The sequence below is a fragment of the Staurois parvus genome, unplaced genomic scaffold, assembly GCF_062004578.1.
Source record: "Staurois parvus isolate SC_StPar_1 unplaced genomic scaffold, SC_StPar_1.0 ptg000142l, whole genome shotgun sequence".
In the NCBI taxonomy this organism is placed as follows: domain Eukaryota; kingdom Metazoa; phylum Chordata; class Amphibia; order Anura; family Ranidae; genus Staurois; species Staurois parvus.
Genome location: NW_028317938.1, coordinates 2,593,554 through 2,612,443, shown reverse-complemented (window position 1 = coordinate 2,612,443; position 18,890 = coordinate 2,593,554). Strand labels below are relative to the sequence as shown.

At 39.6% G+C, this 18,890-nt stretch overlaps 1 protein-coding gene across 2 annotated transcripts in view; it reads left to right on the top strand.

Moving 5' to 3' along the window:
- Positions 1 to 18,890, top strand: part of ITPR3 (inositol 1,4,5-trisphosphate receptor type 3) — a 465,627-nt gene that overhangs the window by 81,855 nt on the left and 364,882 nt on the right. For both annotated transcript variants that reach the window (XM_089673590.1, XM_089673591.1), the window contains exons 7-9: positions 4,012 to 4,095; positions 5,714 to 5,860; positions 12,556 to 12,651. In XM_089673590.1, coding sequence (XP_089529716.1) covers positions 4,012 to 4,095; positions 5,714 to 5,860; positions 12,556 to 12,651 — 327 coding nt within the window. The remainder of the gene's footprint in view (positions 1 to 4,011; positions 4,096 to 5,713; positions 5,861 to 12,555; positions 12,652 to 18,890) is intronic.

Sequence of the window (18,890 nt, the reverse complement as noted above, 5' to 3'; positions counted from 1 at the left end):
AGGTGTTGTACTGTAAACAACATTTTCCATTTACCTGGTGGAAGGAAGCTATCACCTACTTGGGGATCCAGCTACTGGCTGCCTTGTTCAATCTCTACAGTCAGAATTTTCTTCCTTTTCTATCTTCGATTAATCAGGATCTTCAATGCTGGGATAAACCCTGTTACTCTAGGTTTGACAAGGCATCCATTCTCAAAATTAATATTTTACCACACCTGTTGTATTTATTTCAGACTGTCCCTATCTCCTTTCTGGCTTCTTTCTTTTTGTCTCTGCGAAATATCATGATTACCTTCTTATGGCAAAGGATGTCCCAATTGGTTAAGGCATGCCCTCTTACCCTTCCTAAGCTCAGAGTGGGGTTGGCCTTCCTGATCCTAAGAAATACTACTGGGCCTGCCATCTGACCAGAGTGGCTGATTCACCAATGGGTGAAGCATTGGGTAACCGTGGAGCAGCTGTACTCTCCCGTTTCACTGGGTACCATCCCTTGGCTCCCCTCCTCTGCGGCTTATCAACAGCTCAAGACCCATCCTTTTATCAGCCCTACACTGAGTTTTTACCCTAGCATGCAAACAGTTTGCTGTCTCCTCACTGAAGGGCCTGCTTACACCTCTCCGCTTCAACATGGACTTCCTTCCTGGCATCTCGGGCCAGATGATATGTGGCCCAAATCCAATATGCACGCTGACCATTTCTTTGACCAGGCACGTTTCTTAGACAGGACAGTGGTACCTCATTCCCAGACTTCTCAATACCTTTCTGAGCCTATTTCCAGATTTAACATTTCCTGGCTGCCTCAGTGGCAGACCTCGCACTATTTGAGTCACTCTGTTCATCACATTAACCACAAACACATGTCATCTCTTCTATATATCCCTCCTTGTTCACCTCACAACCATCCAGCGGCCTGAAGCCTCACATGAAATGGGTACGGGATCTTGCCATCTCCCTTACAGATGAGGAATGGGAGGTAGTCCACAACATGGTTCATGAATCCTTGAATGTGAGAGTCCAAGAATGCGGCATCAAACTGCAATGTCAGTAGTATTGGACTCCTAGCATGGTACACAAATACTATCTGGCAATAACTGACCAGTATTGGCGCTGTCACGCAGAGGTCGGCTCTTTGCTTCATGTCTGGTGGCAGTTTCAGGCCTTCCCTTGGATTTCACTCCTGGGCAGTATCTTTTTCATTACTGTAGCTTACATAAGCATCAGTACTTCAAGTCATTGGCCATGCACATGGTAAATGCAGCAAGGCTATGTTGGCAAAATGGTTCTCTCGCATTAACAACATTTTTTAAATGGAGGAATAGATTCATATTTCCCAGGACAGGACCTCAAACTTCAATAAGATATGGGTGTGCTGGATATACTATAAGACAATGCAGATTACGCTAAGGCACTCCATGGCCTACCTCCCTTTATCTCTTCTTCATTGCTGTATGTGGCTGAATTTGAGCCCTGGGGGAGAAGGTGTCTAAGTTTTTCTACATTTTTTATTCTTCTTCTTTCTCTTCCCATCCCTTTATCTCCTCCTCCCCCCTTTTTATTTTATTTTCTCCTACATATCCTCTCCTTATCCTCTGGTTCATTCTTTTGTTTTTCTTTCTATTAAGGGGGCGGCACAGTGGCTTAGTGGTTAGCACGTCTGCTTTGCAGTAAATGGGTCATGGGTTCAATTCCCAACCATGGCGCCTCATGCATGGAGTTTGCATGTTCTCCCTGTACTTGCATGGGTTTCCTCTGGGTACTCCGGCTTCCTCCCACACTCCAAAGATATGCTGGTAGGTTAATTGACTCCTGTCTAAATTGGCCCTAGTATGTGTATGTATGAATGTGAGTGAGGGACCTTAGATTGTACACCCCTTGAGGGTTAGGGACTGATGTGAATGTACAATATATATATGTAAAGTGCTGTGTAAATTGACAGCACTATATAAGTACCTGTAATAAATAAATAATAAATAAATTAATGAGAAGGTTTTTTCTTGTTTTGCTTCCCCGTGGAAATTACCACCATATTGGGGTTCTAACTTTTTTGCTGTTTGGTTCCACTTGATGTGGTGGTCAGTCATAATTTATCAATCTCTGCTCACTAGCTCTAGACTGTTAATGTATAGTATGTGGGGTCACTCACATCTTTTGATTGTTCGGTTCGTCTCATCTCTTACCAATGACCCAAATACAGCTTCTTGGAATGTTATTATTCACTGTGTCATTTTGATTAATGTGCGTTGTATTTCTTGCAATGCTTTTATTCTTCAATAAAGCCTTTATGGAATAAAAAAAAAAGAAGAAGATGCTGCTCCTAATAAACAAAAGGTGCAAGCCCCTTTGTTAATAAGCAGTGATCAGTTCTCTGTTCTGCCATGTCTGTGACAGGCAGTACAGAGAACAGAGAGCTGGACCTGCCTGCTCTGAATTATCTGCTGTGTCTGCCCTCCTTGGCACAGAGTGGGAGGGAAGAGGGTTGTTCACCCCTGCAAGCTCTATTTAATGTAATCACTGCAGGGGCAGAGAGAGAGAGATGTAAGCTGCCAACAGACAACTCACATCCTGAATGACAAGGCCACACCTAGCGGGAATCTGCAACTGTTTTCTAAATGGAAAAATGCCGTATTCCCTCTGTTAATTAGGGCAGACCCACCCTGCGCTTGTTTCTATTTCACTCTGAAATGGTGGTGCAAATGGCATACATACACCTGAAACAGGTTTATCTGCTTAGTTAATGTTGCATATGTCACTCCTGACAGTTTTCTGTGCCACTATAATGGCACAGGAAGTTTAGTTACAGTAATTCTCATGATCATGGCTGATGACATTGATTATTCATTTACATTAACTTCCACATCTATATTTGACCAGACTTAACTTTTGTTAGATAGTCAAAACTATATTAGCAAGTGTCCCATGGTCAGGACTATGTAATTTTATTGGAAAATACTGTAAGAGTAGGCAAGTGTGTACAGACAATTTCTATAACTTTTGCTTGTATATGTTGGGTTTATGTTTCTGGTTAGCATTTCTATATAATTGAAAACAAAGATAAAAATTATATGTAATAAATAATCAAAAGCTACAAATATATACCCTCCTAGAAGACATATATTTTAAAAAAAGATAGACTAACATAAATTGTGTTTCAAACAAACCTGTGAGATGTTTTAAATGTGCTGGATAAAATAAGACACTACAAGGTACCTTACGTTTGTTGAAAAAACAACATGATATTATTGAAAAAAACATTTCTGTGTTCCTCTGAAACTAGTGCTTGCTACTTTGCTATTGTGGAGCTGCCTTCAGGACTAAATCTGGCCATACATAAGCCGTGGATGACCTTGTTGGCACCATTGGGCTTTAAATGAAAAATCAAAGTAACTGGATGGAAAATTGTTGGCTGAAGTGACTACATCTAATCAGATGCAGTAATTGTTCAGGTATTCAGATAGCTGTAGCTGATGTTTATCGTGCATGAAGAAATCTATGTGTGTACGGCTAGCTTTAGCCTGCAAGCTGGCATTGTCAATTGTCAATGGGCAGAAGATGGCAATAGGATGGGCCTAAATGTAAAGGCAAAGACAGTTGGTACCCAGTAACAATGTGAAAAAGGATCAGGGAGCACACAAAGGAGGTTTTTCTTTCTACCAAGGAGACAGTATACCGATAGAGCTGTATGCATTTTGGAATTAATGTCTCTGTGCTATTAAACTGTGTTTGCACTATACACTAGCAGTTCTGGTTGTGCATCTACCTGCTGAGACAAAAAAGAATGGTTTGCAGGCTCCACCCACTATTCTGAAATATTTTTGGGATATGTGAAGGAATGATGTATACTACCATGAATGCTATCTGTTCTAGTATTAGCTGGCATTTTGGAGTGTCTGCTCTTAGACTAACATTTAAGAGTTTAAATAGCTAACTTTTAAAAGCTTAACGTGGCTGACTGGTTAACTTTAGGGAAAGAATAACACTTATTTTCATTGTTATGGTTTGTTTTGCATCCAGGTGAATTCACTTAATTCAAACACCAGTTGGAAGATTAATCTTTTCATGCAGTTCCGAGATTACATGGAGGATGTCCTAAAGGGGGTAAGATTTCATACTGACATTTTTACGACTGTATTAAAAACCCTCTTCTGATTGATTTGCTGACACTTCTGAAGTTGTACGCATTGCACCGAGCTTTGGTAAGAAGAGCCATAATAACATGAATGGGCCCATGGTTACTATATAATCAGCCTTGATACCCTTTGTAAAAATATATTTCATAAATATCATGTATTCATAAGCTTGTTAAGATATTACCACAAATGAAAAGTGATTATTCTATTCACATTGATTCTCTGCCTTTGTTTACCTTGGGAATGAAAGTTGGAACTGCAAAATAGAACTTTGTCAATTTAAGGAATTAGGCTTAATGATTAAAGTCCCATAGCTTCATCTTAATAGGGAGCACTCTAAAATAATGGATTATATGTTTTCCCAGAACCCACATGGATAGGATAGTGGGATTTGTTTAGGTTTCATTTTCTTTAAGCTCATTTGTTTTGGTCCCTGTAGAAGTGTACCTTAAAGTGATTGTAAAGGTTTTATGCATGAAGGTAAAAAACCTTCTTTGTGCAGCAGCGCCCCACCCTCCCTAAAACGTACCTGAGACTCATCTTGATCCAGCGATGTGCACGAGAGCCTCAGCTCCCTGGGTCTTTCCCACCCAGTGAGGAGAGAGGGGGACACACATACAAAGCAGGTGCTTGCTATGGGGGCACTATGTCCTTTGGGCATCACAAAGGTGAGATTGTGGTGCTTTCAAGTGTACCTTAATGTCATTTTGGGGGGAAGGGGTAGTCTCTCTGTTGTGCGTATTATGAAGAATGCAACAATAGGAGCTGAGACAAGGAAATATGGGTAGGAACACCCTAAACTTTCAAGTGAGCAGGAACAGAGAGGTGGATAAAGAGAGGGAGAGCTTCCTGTTGTAATATTCAAGAGATATAAGAAACCATGGACTGACCCAGTCCACTAGGGTCCACCCATAACTAAAATGGGACTTTTGAATGGACTGACTCTTTGACTCTGATGGGTCTCAGCGCAACAATGAAGTCTTAAAGAAACTAGGGCTTTGACGATGACCAATAACACCTGCCATACATGCTGAACCCCTGTGGCCTGTGAGGACCAAGTAAAAGTTGTTGACTTCATACTGCTGCTGTCCTAGAGGGTATATAACCTTTTAGACAGTTGTCTATAAAGAATAGCAAATGTCAATGTATCTCCTTACTTAAACAATGCAGGTTATTTTTTGAGAAATTATTGTTTTAATGTTTTTCTGTGACGTATTACAACTATTGTAAGCAGACCAAAGGTAACAATTATGTTTCCCGCTTGGTTGAGCTCCATGTTCAAGAACACACAAGCCTCTGCTAAAAGATTAATGGAACAACTGTTGGATTTGACAAGGACTAAATCAGCCTAGGAGACAGAAGTTATTTTACACATAAATATATTTTTTTCTTTAACACGCATAATTACACATAAATGGTACCATAACACAATCCTGACACATCAGTTCAGTACCTTGTAATACTGAAAAGTTTTCAATTTGTTGTTTCTTAATTTTTTTTTTATTTATATTTGTCTTTGTACATAGATTGGTCTTTATTATAATGTTGTGTGTATAAATGTACGTTTCTTTAAATCTTTTCTCCAGGGTGATGTGGTACGGCTTTTTCATGCTGAGCAGGAGAAATTTCTTACATGTGATGAGTACAAGTCAAAACTCCATGTTTTTCTACGCACTACTCTGCGGCAGTCAGCCACATCAGCTACTAGCTCCAATGCCCTCTGGGAAGTGGAGGTAAGAGTAACTGTCATCACTCAAGCTGAAACAACAGAAAAGTACAATAAAATTCAAAACTAGTTTGAAAATTGGTGATCTTGTTTGAAATGGCAATTCTGTGTTGGTTGAACTCCATATGTTTCAATTGAACTTTTTTTTATAGTTTTATAGAAAGAGTTACTGTTTTCTGTGAAAATTGTGTGTACCAGAACATTCATAAGAGAAACAACAGCAGAGCTCAGGCATTACTAAATCATAAGAGCATCACTTTAATGTAAAGAGCACACTTATATCTGAAAAGCTCTAATCCAGGTCCAGAGGCAACAAGGGGTGGAAAGGCAATGCCAGAGCAGCAGTCCTGTTTGCGTAATAGGCAGCCAATGTGCATGGTAATAGACCTGCCAGGAAAATCAATGGCCGTATCTCATGCCACTGACAGGAGACTGAGCTGCATCAGGCTAGTGGGTGGGCTGCTATGCGATTTAGGGGCTTATTCATCTGCTTTTATATTTATGATGCTAGTATTTAACTGGTTAGTAAAGGATGAGACCTGAATGTGTTCTGCAGTTAGTATAGTACAGCTGTTTAGTACTGAAACTTTCGGCATTGATCCTAAAAATAAAGGAATGAGAAACTCACAGAAAATTTTGAATATGGTAACTAATGGACTCAATTATGTTCAGATCAATGCTGATCAAGAATAAGTACTGCTGTTTATCAGCTGCAGAACTACACATTTCAGCATGTCAACAATTCAAAAACTCAGAATCTACTGCATTACAATAAATACTGCTTGTTCTGGCCTCTGACCAAGAACAAGCATGTAGTTCGTGAAGTCAGAGGGAAGTCAGAACTTTTGGTCTGAATATTTGCTTCTAAACAAAGAGTCAGGAAGTATCAAAGATTTAAATTTTCCATAACAGCCAGGAAACTAGAGAGAGGATCCCTCTTATTCTACACACACCTACCGGTCAATCGGCTATGCATCATATGCTCACATTTGAAAATCAAATTCTTTTAGCCAATAATAACCAGCACAATCTTACAGCTGGCTCAACCAAATTATAGAAATTATGCAAAACAAATATAATGTGCATATATCTACTTTCTGTCTGCCCGCCCGCAATGTACTGTGAACAGGCGGCAGCTACAGGACCAGTGACGTACCCGTACGTCGCTGGTGTTGTAGCAATACAGGGACACAGTGGAATAAAGATCAGGACCTGGTGGTCATGTGATCATAATGACAAACAAGCTGGTATGAATCAATCTGGTTCATAACAGCTCTGTTTTTCTTCCTGGTGAGCTGTGATTGGTACACAGCTCCTATATGGTACATGGAGCCAATCACAAGACCCTGTAATATGTGACCAGCTGGAGCCAATCACAGATTACTGTATTTTGAACTGTTATGAACTTAACCCACTCATAAGAGTCTAACGCAAACATTGCATTACAGTAGCAATAATCTTTGCAAAAGTGTAAAAAATAAAAAAAAAATCCCTGATCAGAGTAGTACAATGTTACTATGGTATGTTTTTTTTTTAACTACTTGCCACCCATCTGCCCACAATGTGCAGAGCAACATACCCTTATGCTTTCTATTTCTGGGTGTGTGCGCGCATGCATGCACCCCCCGCTGCCTCCTATGCCAGTACAGGAAGAAAAGAGAGAACACGGCACTGAGTAAAAGCACTATATTTTACACACATGTTAAATTAGCACATTTAACCCTTTGATTGCCCTTATTAACCCTTTGTACACCTCGTCACCCAGCAAGTGCCATTAGTACAGTGTGAGTATGTAGAATTTTTCACTGATCACTGTATTACTGCCACTAGGGACATCAGATAGCATCATGGTCTGTAAGCTCCTCTCCCAGACAGGTTCAGCTAGCATTAGATTGCCCACACACTATTGCATTAAAAACATAGCTTGCTGATCACCTCCATTACTAGTATAGTGTTTGTACGGATCAATGTACTAATCACGAACAGAACTATACTAGTGCCTCCTTTATATAGTGTCCCCAAAAATGCAGTTTATACGCACAGCAATACATTGTCACCAACCCAAGTTCAGCTCTGGGCAGACAATGCGCATGGAAACCTATCACGGTTTCTGAATTTAAAACTTTTTTGGACCTAACCCTCAACATGGGCATTACACAAAATAATGAATTGTGGTCATATTGGTCCACAGACCTGATTTATCATATACCCATTATCTCTGCTGTTACATATATGCACAACAAGGAACGTTGCTGGATTTTGAGTGGTTATACCAGGATGATGCCGGCTGCTACATGCATCCTGGTATCTTTTTTCAGCTGGCAGTCCGCTTTCATGTAAAAACAATCCTAGTGGCTGGATCGTTTTTACAAGCAGCAGGAAGGGAGGTCCCCCCATTGCCTTCCACGGTTTTCTTGGGCTTTCCCGTCCCACCAGGGAACCCAATAATGCAGCCGGCAGTTCTTCTGACTGACAATAGAGCTGATCAGAGACCAGAATGCCTTCAGTCATCTCTATAATCTAAGAGAATGGACGTTATGAGCATTTCATCATTTCCGTTTTGCCTGATATAAACAGCGCCATTTTAAAATTGGGAAAGCAACTGATCACACTGAGATAAGCATCAGATGCTTTAAGGGCAGAGGAGAGATCTAGAGTCTAAAAGACCCCTGATTTCTCAGAAAAGAGTATCTGTCACTGCATATTGCTATCAGAGGGAATATTTACATTCCCTGTGATAACAATAAAAGTGATTTAAAAAAAATGAAAGGGACAGTGTAAAAATTAAAAAAAGCAAAATAAATAATATATAGAAAAAAAAATTCACCCTCATCTCCTTGCTCATGCATTAAGGCAAACGCAAGTGGAGGTTCCATGTCGTTATGTAAACAGAGATTGCACCATGCATGTGAGGTATCACCACGAACATCAGATTGAGGGCAGTAATTATAGCACTTGACCTCCTGTGTAGATATAAAGTGGTGACCTGTAAAGGATTATAAAGCATGTCATGTTTGGTATCCATTTACTTAGCATAACATTATGTTTTATAGTTTGCTAAACAATTGGGCAATATATTGTGTTTTTGTGCATTAACATTCTAAAAAGTGTATTTTTTCTCAAAAAAGTTTGTTTGAAAAATTGCTGCGCAAATACTGTGTGACATAAAAAATTTCAACACCCACCGTTTTATTCTCTAGGGCCTCTGCTTTAAAAAAAAATATGTATAATGTTTGGGGGTTCAGAGTAATTTTCTAGCAAAAAAAAAATGTTTTTTAATGCAAACAAAAAATGTCATAAAAGGTTTGATCTTCAAGTAATTAGAAGAGTGGGTGATGGTAGCAGCTTCTCATATTGGCCCTGGACAGTAGAAGCACCAACCAAATGACCCCTTTTTTGGAAAGTAGACACTCCAACGTACACTATATTGCCAAAAGTATTGGGACACCCCTCCAAATCATTGGATTCAGGTGTTCCAATCACCTCCATGGCCACAGGTGTATAAAATCAAGCACCTAGGCATGCAGACTGCCTCTACAAACATTTGTGAAAGAATGGGTTGCTCTCAGGAGCTCAGTGAATTCAAGTGTGGTACCGTGATAGGTTGCCACCTGTGCAATAAGTCCATCTGTAACATTTCCTTGGTACTAAATATTCTACAGTCAACTGTTAGAGGTATTATAACAAAGTGGAAGCAACTGGGAAAAAACAGCAACTCAGCCACAAAGTGGTAGGCCACATAAAATGACAGAGCGGGGTCAGCACATGCTGAAGCGCACAGTGCGCAGAAGTTGCCAGCTGTCTGCATAGTCAGTAGCTAAACAGCTCTAAACTTCGTGTAGCCTTCAGATTAGTGTGTAGAGAGCTTCATGGAATAGGTTTCCATGGTCGAACAGCTGAATCCAAGTCTTACATCATCAAGTGCAATGCAAAGCGTCAGATTTAGTGGTGTAAAGCACGCCACCACTGAACTCTAGAGCAGTGGAGGCGTGTTCTCTGGAGAGACGAATCACACTTCTCTGTCTGGCAATCCAATGGACATGTCTGGGTTTGGTGGTTGCCAGGAGAACGGTACTTGCCTGACTGCATTGTGCCAAGTGTAAAGTTTGGTGGAAGGGGGGTTATGGTGTGGAGTTGTTTTTCAGGGGTTGGGCTTGGCTCCTTAGTTCCAGTGAAGGGAACTCTTAAGGCAGCAGCATACCAAGACATTTTAGACAATTTCATGCTCCCAACTTTGTGGGAACAGTTTGGGGATGGCCCCTTCCTGTTCCAACATGATTGCGCCCCAATGCACAAAGCAAGTTCCTTAAAGAGATAGATGAGAGAGTTTGGGGTGGAAGAACTTGACTGGCCTGCACAGGGTTTTGACCTCAACCCAATAGAACACCTTTGGGATCAATTAGAGCGGAGACTGAGAGCCAGGCCTTGCCATCCAACATCAGAGCCTGACCTCACAAATGCGCTTCTGGAAGAATGGTCAAACATTCCCATAGACACACTCCTAAACCTTGTGGACAACCTTCCCAGAAGAGTTGAAGCTGTTATAGCTGCAAAGGGTGGGCCAACTCAATATTGAACACTACAGACAAAGACTGGGATGCAATTAAAGTTCATGTGCGCGTAAATACAGGTGTCCCAATACTTTTGGTAGTATAGTGTATATTTTAAGGGGCATGGTGAACAAGAAAACGAAAATATATTTTTCAACATGCCTCTTATCAAATTCTTTGGGTTGTCTGCTTTCCAAAAAGGGATAATTTGGGGGGGGGGGGGGGTGGTGTTTGTACTATCTATCATTTTAAGGCCTTCGAAACTGTGATAGGTAGTGAAGAAGTGACATGAGGAGATATGCCCTTTGAAAGCTTGGAGGAGGTCATTGGGCCTGTATGTAGCTAGGCTGCAATAATAACCTCTGTGGTATCCCCATACTTGGGAGAAGTAGCAGAATATGTTTTGCGGTGTTATTCCACATATACCCATGGCATTCATGAGCAATATATCATTTAAGTGTCAACTTTGTGTAAAAAAAAAAAAACTACCGTACTTTTTTTTGTCATTTTCCAAAAATTGGCTACAAAAATAAAATTTTCCATGGACTCAGCAAGCCTCTCAGCAAATTCCTTGGGGTGTCTACTTTCCAAAAAGGGGTCATTTGGGGTTTTTTTTTTAGCAGCTCAAGAAATGTTATATGCAATCAGAAAGTAAAAAAAAAAAAAAAAAAATATATATATATATATATATATATATATATATATTATATATAGTAGATGCTATAACTTGCACTAAAACCAATTATTATACACATAGACAAAGATATGTAGCAGAATACTTTTTGGCCCAAATTTATGACTAAATTTAAGTATACTGGATATTTTTTTTATAACTGAAAGTAGAAAAAAATTTTTTTTTTCAAAATGTTCTGTCTTTTTTCATTTATATCACAAAAAAATTAAAAACCCAGTGGTAATCAAATACCACCAAAAGAAAGCTCTATTTGTGAGAAAAATGTACATAAATTTAGTTTGGGTACAGCATTGCCGAATAGCAAAAAATGGCCTGGTCATTAAGGGGGAGTAAATCTTCCAGAGGACAAATGGACATATATATATATATATATATATATATATATATATATATATATATATTGGGTTCCTTTTCTGTTTTTGGAGTTTGCTAGCCTGCTGCAATCATTGTCTGTTGCAGGGGGCCAAGAGCCAAGATTCTTGTCACATATTTTCAGTTACCTCAGTAAGAATTTGTTAATTAGGCCACCTTCATGTGTTCTCCTTTAATTACCTACAACTCTCCTATAGAAGCCATTTCAATTTCATTGTTTTAGAGACAGGATTAGCCAGCTGTGAGATTGTCTATGTGCTTTCTATTATTGGCTGAAATAATTTGATTTTCAAATGCGAGCATACGATACATAGCTGATGGACCTGTAGGTGTGTATAGACTGGTGGAGACCCTCTTTAGAAAATATGTATTTTGTCACTGCTGAATTTTTTTCTAGTTTCCTGGCTGTTATGGAAAATCAAAATCTTCAATGCATTCTGACTCTCTGTTTAGAAGCAAATATTCAGACCAAAAGTTCTTACTTCCCTCTGACTTCACTAACTGCATGCTTGTTCTAGGTCAGAGACCCAGAAAGTATTTAGGCTAGAGACCTCTAGTTAATTAGCATTTTAAAATGAGATCAGAAATGGCAAGCTGCATATTTCTTTTATTAGAATTTTCCTTTTAAATTAGATGAGCAAGTTGTGTGGCTGAATTTAAGGAGCACAGTTCCCTGTGCAGACATACAAGTTGCAAATAATAAAGGTTATCTCTGCTTTTATCTTTTAAACATATCAGACTGGTTACATAGCTAACATAAAATCTTAAAATACATAGCTGGCCTAACAAATACTTCATTGCACTTTTTTTGGTTGGTGGTATTTTTTCAAGTTTAGTTCTGATCATAAAATTGTATTTGACTATGTTTATGTAAGGGAATTAACTGGCAAAAAATATAATATATGTGGTATAAATGCAAAAATCCTGACTGTCACTAATATTTTGAATTACAAACTCATTTAAAGACGTTCTAAGCTAGTGACACAAATCTTTTAGGATTAGACAACAGTGAGACCAGCAGTACAGGCAGTGGAAAGACCTTCTTGATGTCTTAACGGATTACGTTATGTCTATCTTTTCATACAGGTTGTGCATCATGATCCTTGTAGAGGGGGAGCAGGGCACTGGAATAGTCTTTATCGATTTAAACATCTTGCTACTGGGAATTATTTGGCAGCAGAGGTAAGCTTCAGGCAAAGGTGAACATTATGTAACAGTATTACATATTTCACAAACAAAAAGCCTAAGTCTTTTATTTAGTAAAGAGCAAATCCTGTATGACATATTTGTAAAAACTGGGAGAAAAAAATGTGGTAACAAAACGTTTTTGCTCCATATGACCAGTGGGATGTACTGCTTTTTTTCCCCAAACAATAAAACATGAAACATGAATGGTTATCATGAGCAATAGCTATACAAGTACAATTATGCTGAAGTATATTACATTTATCTGGCTGCTGTATTTACTTTGGAAACTGTTGGCAGATAAATTGTATGTATGATAAAATATATATGCATGTATTCATACTTTTCATATTTTTTTTGTAAACTACAAGTAGCCAGGCTTCATGTAAGGAACCAGTGTCTTCCACTCACCAACTGAACGTCCTAAGTCATTGTGGCTTAAAGTGGTTGTAAACCTCAGACATGAAATCTGAACAAGACATATCCCCTTAGAGTGTGTGCTTTTCTCAATCCAGAGAACTAAGTATCATTTCTGTCCACTGTCACATTCCTTTGCTATCAGCATGAGTCACGTCTGACAAGTTTTCCTGACACCAAGAGAAAAATGGTGACAGGGGAGGGCACAGTCTGAGATTGACAGACCCAGCTATGTTCCTGTGTGCTGTGTGAAGAGGGGTGTGTCTCTTCCCTCCAATCAGCTCCCAGAGCTCTCCTTACTGTGTTTAACTTCAGCTCCTGCCTCCTGCTTTTCAGAGCTGAGAGATCCTGTGTAAATTCTGCACTTTGAATAGATGAATTGGAATGGCACATAAACAGGTACAAGTTATGTAGGAGGATTTGTTTCATCTCAGTGTATCACCTGAGGCCAGTCACTTCACTGGGTATGTGCATGGGCTTACAACTACTTTAAATGTAGACATCCATGATGTCACCAGCTGACAAATACAAAAGTGCATTCTTCCAGTGTCTAAACAAAATGCTGCTCACCTGTCTGTTGCCTGCCGTATCAGCTTTTGACTTGACTTGCTGCTTGTTCTGCCCTTTTATTTGTGTTATGCTTTTGAATTTTGATTTAGTACTTTGTTATGAAGGCCTATCAGTGGTACTTCTACTTAAAGCCTTTTTGACTCATTTTGTCATTCCGTCACAGTAAGCTGACTGGTTTTTCTACTTCTGTTTATTTGCACATTTTTTTCTTTTACACATTAACGGGAATTTATTAAAAATGGAGCAGCCAGAACCTAGAGCAGCTGTGCATGGCAACCGGTCAGCTTCTAGCTTTCATTTTCAAAACTTTACAGAACAAGCTGAAGATAGAAGCTGATTGGACAGCTGCTCCAGATTTTGTCTGCTGAAGTTTTGATAAATTCCTCCTGCTGTATCTTTTATTAAGCATGCACACTTTTCCTGTCATATGTCTTTTGATATTGTGACTTTATGTCTTCTGTGTGACAAAGTGTACAGATGTTTGTGTATATGTACCATATTCATTTAATATAAAACAATATATATTACATATTGAGGCCTACCCCACCACTGCAACCCCACAGTCCACTCTTCTTCCCCTTCCCTTCTGTTTTCCAGTTCTCCTCTTCCCCTCCTCCACTTCTTTCCTCAATACCAATCATCTCTATACTCCTTATCCCCATACCTTCTTTTAGCCCACTGTCTGACTGTCATGTGTATAGGGCTGTCAGCCCTACATTTACCCCTCTTCTGCCCCATCCATAAAATGTATGACATTTCAAGTGATGAGTTTGCCTTATGTGGATATGTATTATACTAATCTCAGAATGCCCAGAGCACAGTTTGTCACTTCTGGTCATTGCACCTTACATTCTTTAATATATTTCTACCATTATCCGTTTCATGTCTGAAATATATGATCAACACTCTCCAGCTGTGTCTGTGGGTCAGTAGTGGAAGCTTTCTTCTTGCTGTTGTTATGTACCTACCTGTCTTCGTGTTCTAAATATAAAACAAAATACTATAATGTAATGTGACACTCAACTCATCACTGCAAATGTGTACCCAACTTTATATCACCTTGCATGTATTTTCCACCATATACAGAAGTGACTCTATTCTGCTGACACCCACAACCCATACTGTGGCCTGAAATCCATACGGCACCACCCTCCCTTGCACCACCTCACACTTCAACCCAATCTCTAGACTGAAACCACACATTTTATATATATATATATATATATATATATAGTGAGGAACAGAAGTATTTGAACACCCAGCAATTTTGCAAGTTCTCCCACTTAGAAATCATGGAGGGGTCTGAAATTCACATTGTAGGTGCATTCCCACTCTGAGAGACAGAATTAAAAAAATAAATTCAGGAATTTTTAAAGAATTTATTTGTCTTGCACTGCTGAACATAAGTATTTGAACACCTAAAAAACAGCAAGAATTTTGGCTCTCAAAGACCTGTTACTGTGCCTTTAAAAAGTCCACCTCTACTCCACTCATTAATCTAACTTAGTAGCACCTGTCTGAGCTCTTTAAAGACACCTGTCCACCCCACAGTCAGTCAGACGCCAACTACTACCATAGGCAAGACCAAAGAACTGTCAAAAGACACCAGAGACAAAATTGTGGACCTCCACAAGGCTGGAAAGGGCTACGGGGCAATTGCCAAGCAGCTTGGTGAAAATAGATCAACTGTTGGAGCAATTGTTAGAAAATGGAAGAGGCTAAAGACGACTGTCAGTCTCCCTCGGACTGGGGCTCCATGCAAGATCTCACTTCGTGGGATATCACTGATGATAAGAAAGGTGAGGAATCAGCCCAGAACTACAAGGGAGGAGCTGGTCGATGACATGAAGAGAGCTGGGACCACAGTTTCAAAGGTCACTGTTGGTAGAACACTACGCCGTCATGGTTTCAAATCATGCATTGCACGGAAGGTTCCCCTGCTCAAGTCGTCATATGTCCAGGCCGTCTCAAGTTTGCCAATGACCATCTGGATGATCCAGAGGAGGCATGGGAGAAAGTCATGTGGTCAGATGAGACCAAAGTAGAACTTTTTGGTCTAAACTTCACTTGTCGTGTTTGGAGGAAAAAGAAGGATGAGTTGCATCCCAAGAACACCATCCATACTGTGAAGCATGGGGGTGGTAACATCATGCTTTGCGGGTGCTTTTCTGCAAAGGGGACAGGACGACTGCACTGTATTAAGGAGAGGATGAATGGGGCCATTTATTGTGAGATTTTGAGCATCAACCTCCTTCCCTCAGTCAGAGCATTGAAGATGGGTCATGGCTGGGTCTTCCAACATGACAACGACCCGAAGCACACAGCCAGGATAAACAAGGAGTGGCTCCGTAAGAAGCATATCAAGGTTCTGGAGTGGTCTAGCCAGTCTCCAGACCTAAATCCAATAGAACATCTTTGGAGGGAGCTGAAATTCCGTGTTGCTCAGCGACAGCCCCGAAACCTGACAGATCTAGAGGAGATCTGTGTGGAGGAGTGGGCCAAAATCCCTGTTGCAGTGTGTGCAAACCTGGTCAAGAACTACAGGAAACGTTTGACCTCTGTAATTGCAAACAAAGGCTTCTGTACCAAATATTAACACTGATTTTCTCAGGTGTACAAATACTTATGTATTATGAATTTCAGACCCCTCCATGATTTCTAAGTGGGAGAACTTGCAAAATTGCAGGGTGTTCAAATGCTTCTGTTCCTCACTGTAATTACTCCTTCTGTGCATGTTACTAATTTAAAATTGTATTACTATTGTTATTTGGAAACAAACCAATTGTTAGAAGTAGAAGTAAAGTAAACTTTCTAGGCTACTTTGAAAAAACCCAGGGCACAGTATTATGAAGACTATAGAAATATCTTATGGCAAAGCAAAGCTTGATGAGAGAGACCCAGTGATGATGTCACTGTGTCTACATACACGTATATTTACAAAATTAGCTTTTTGATTGAAAAATGTTAATTGAATATGAATGGGGGAGTGTGTGAGGTGATGAATATGAATTTTGTCTCTGGAGTCTTTTGACATGGTAGTAGTTGGTGTCTGACTGACTGTGGGGTGGACAGGTGTCTTTAAAGAGCTCAGACAGGTGCTACTAAGTTAGATTAATGAGTGGAGTAGAGGTGGACTTTTTAAAGGCACAGTAACAGGTCTTTGAGAGCCAGAATTTTTGCTGTTTCTTAGGTGTTCAAATACTTATGTTCAGCAGTGCAAGACAAATAAATTCTTGAAAAATCATACAATATGATTTCCTGAAATTTTTTTTTAATTCTGTCTCTCAGAGTGGGAATGCACCTACAATGTGAATTTCAGACCCCCCCCCCCCCCCAGATTTCTAAGTGGGAGAATTTGCAAAATCGCAGGGTGTTCAAATACTTCTGTTCCTCACTGTACATCCTCTTGTCTGTAATTTAATATACTCTACTTTGTGCAATCCAGAAACTGCTGCTCAGCCACTGCGCAACCAGGTACACATATGAATTACAAAAAAACAAGCATCGTCAAGGTCTTTGGCTAGCTACGTTGAAGGTATCATTTTGGTGCAGACATTTAATGACAGCTAACCACAGATGCCTTTGACAAAATGGCCACCAAGTACTAGTGCTAGGGATAAAATTTGGGTATCAGAGAGAATCCTTCAGATGAGCAGCCAGTGTTCCAAAATATTCAGTCTCTAAAAACTAATGCCCATAGCAGACATAGTTAGAAAAGCACACCCATAAATGGTGTGAGTCTTGAATGATAATGTCCACAAAAGATGCAAGAAAAAAAGATTCACAGCAGGGAAAACAAATAGATGTGAGAGGTTGGCACACAACAGTGATAAGAGAGAGGAAAGGTTTTTATGATGCATTAAGTCATTCAGGCTTGAAATGAGTTGGGCTATAGATTCAACAAATTGTATTGGGGAGATGACAGTTTGAAGCCAATTGTGATCACTTTCAACATGGTAGTGGAATTGCCACACATTTGAGGAAAAAATTAGGCCGAAGTTCAGCTTTAAGTAATTTTGACCTGCATGTCCCGTTCAGAAAGAAACAAATATTTGTGGTATTGGCTGTACCTTACCTCAGAAATAAATGTCTTTTTCTCAAAGAGTTTCAGTAAACTCGTTTCAAGGTGAACTATTCTCTTCCAAATAGCCTTGAGTGATTTTTAACAGGATTGTGAGGCAATAGTCAGTACTTAAACAGAGGTGTAGAGACAAAGCAAATGAAAAAAAATGGGTTTCAAATATAATTTGGGTTATTGAAAAGAGCTTCTTAAGAAAAAAGTGGCCTAAAATTTAAATACTAATATGCAAACATGTCCTACAAGAATTCAGCAACACGTTCCCATGTGCAAGCAAGCATCCCTATTCTTTCTCAGATCCACACACATCTACAATTGAGAGCAGCTTTTAGTACCTTTAAGACCCCATTCTGTCCTGTGCCCTCTTCTTCCAACTTTTTTATATAATTTGAAGATTTTTCCACATATTTTAGAAAAATGAAAACTGACAACATCAGAAAAACCCTTAAAGCTGAAGTTTAGGTATGGCAATTTTTCCATGGCTTGGACCAGTGCATAAATGTACTGTATGTGCCATACCTAGGGCATCCCTGTGGAACGCTATTACAGTGATCTCCATTAGTTTTTGGGTTCAGTGACGAGCAGCTGCCCTTCTGCATTGTAAACACAGGAGGCCCTTGCTTGGCACAGGCACCATTCGGGGAACACTTTACATTTTCTTAATGAATGCAAGACTTTTTTTGATTTCCACACCATATTTTCCCTTGTCTTCTGTCAGTTTGTATACCTAAAGTCTCTTTCTATGGACCATTTTTTCCAGCTTGGGCAGCTTGTTTGTTCATTTGCATTACAGTATATTACTACCTGTTTATGCAGATGACACACAAATTGTATCTCTTAGCTACCAATTTTCCTTCCTTTTTATCTTCAAAGCTGCTCATAGACTTCACATGGTGTTGCAGCCAGTGGCCATCAGGCTAAAGAGACAATAGAGCAGGTGGCAAACCATTAGCCTTGGCTTGGCCAAACCATTGTCTTTATGAAGATGAAAACGAGGTGGGGCAGAGAACAGATAGAGCCCCTCTGGCTTATTTCAGGCACAAGGAGAAATAGCAATTAGTGTGAATTTCCCTATGTCAGATTATTATACTTCTAGAAAAATATCATTCAGAGGCTATAAAGGTGTCACATATACTGTATGACATATATGACACAACTAAAAACTAAAGAA